The sequence below is a fragment of the Perkinsus marinus genome, assembly GCF_000006405.1.
Source record: "Perkinsus marinus ATCC 50983 genomic scaffold scf_1104296932254, whole genome shotgun sequence".
NCBI classification, from domain to species: Eukaryota; Perkinsozoa; order Perkinsida; family Perkinsidae; genus Perkinsus; species Perkinsus marinus.
Window position 1 is genome coordinate 8,308 of NW_003215481.1, and position 1,239 is coordinate 9,546.

The 1,239-nt window shown below is 49.0% G+C and overlaps 2 protein-coding genes across 2 annotated transcripts; both read right to left on the minus strand.

Annotated features, from left to right (window-relative positions):
• Window positions 1–172: 172 nt before the first annotated feature.
• Pmar_PMAR016987 (hypothetical protein) lies at window positions 173–408 on the minus strand (the record flags this gene model as incomplete). The annotated part of the gene is made up of 2 exons (XM_002785617.1): window positions 173–258; window positions 306–408. The coding sequence occupies 2 exons, from the start codon at window positions 406–408 to the stop codon at window positions 173–175; spliced, it is 189 nt and encodes a 62-aa protein (XP_002785663.1).
• A 340-nt stretch (window positions 409–748) lies between these two features.
• On the minus strand, window positions 749–1,162 carry Pmar_PMAR016988 (hypothetical protein; the record flags this gene model as incomplete). Its single annotated transcript, XM_002785618.1, has 2 exons — window positions 749–1,013; window positions 1,068–1,162. 2 exons carry the CDS (start codon window positions 1,160–1,162, stop codon window positions 749–751), a joined length of 360 nt encoding a protein of 119 aa, XP_002785664.1.
• Window positions 1,163–1,239: the final 77 nt, after the last annotated feature.

The following is a 1,239-nucleotide window of genomic DNA, read 5'->3' on the forward strand; positions in this document are numbered from 1 at the left end:
GCATCACTCTCGTATCTAACAGAAGACTTCTTCGTAGCGTTAGGGCTATGCTCCTACAGAAGCTTCATCCTGTGTCTTCGTCTCAGCAACAACTCGAGGTTGGCACAGCGGAGCTCCTCGGCGATACTACAGCAACGTTGAGTTGATACGACCTTACGTCTCTCCTTCAATCTCACAAATCATTGTTCCGTTTTTCGTTCTCTGCGAAGTCGTTCTTATTCTTACCTTCGAACCATGATGCAGTCATCGCTGCCTTTCCTGAAGTGGCCATTATTGATCCATCGGCCACGAAGGACACGCCTCACTCATTCCATTCGTGTATCTCTCCAACGCGGCATATCCCTCGTCCGTTTTTACACGTTTCTGAATGGTCGCATCTGGCGGCAAACGCTGGGTATTGCTGCTCATTGCAACTTCGTGTAACTTTAAAAGATGAAAATATGCTGACGACATGTACTCTCCGCAGGATAATGCAAGCCCAGAAGAGAATGAAACAAAATGAGAATGACGCCTCCAAGTCCTCCAAACAATGCGGCGAGAAGGATCCCGCCTGGCATTCAGCATGGCAATTAACATCGTCGTGAGCCTGATTGCTCTGGTTATGTATCCATGAGATATAGTGGTAAGATGCACTGTGAAGTTCATGGCTTTCCTAGCGTGTATACTCTCAGATTAACAACAATCGAAGACTCTCTTAGCTAGTAACTCGAGTAAATGTAACAAACTATACGGGGATTCGAAAGAGAGATCAGTGAGTAGGTGGCTTCACCAGGTTGGCGATTAATGCACAGGTAACTGCGCCGACCATAGAACCGAACTGCATACAGATGCCCGCATGCTTGAGAACACCCTCCTTGTTGTAGGGCTTCAGGCGTAGCATAGTCGCTGATTTGGTGAAGGCGATGGTCGCCCCGCCCACTACGGTGACTACAGTGAAAAAGGCAGTACCAGAAGACTGACCGACCAGAGGAAGATCCTCAACCGGAGCATAGGAAAGGTACAACGTTATGAACCTGAATGGAACAATATCAACGAGGGTAGCAGCAGCCAGGTGAGGCAAGACCTACACTCCTAGATTCCATAGGATCACTGACGTCACTTCAGCAGTTCTCACTATCCAGTTGCTCCGATAGTGCATTCCTAAGGCCCAGGCAGCGCCCATGGAGGCAACAGGTCTACAGGCAAAGAGGACATTCTGAGCTAGGAGGTAACCTGAGGGGTAGGCTTGACCAGCGAAGG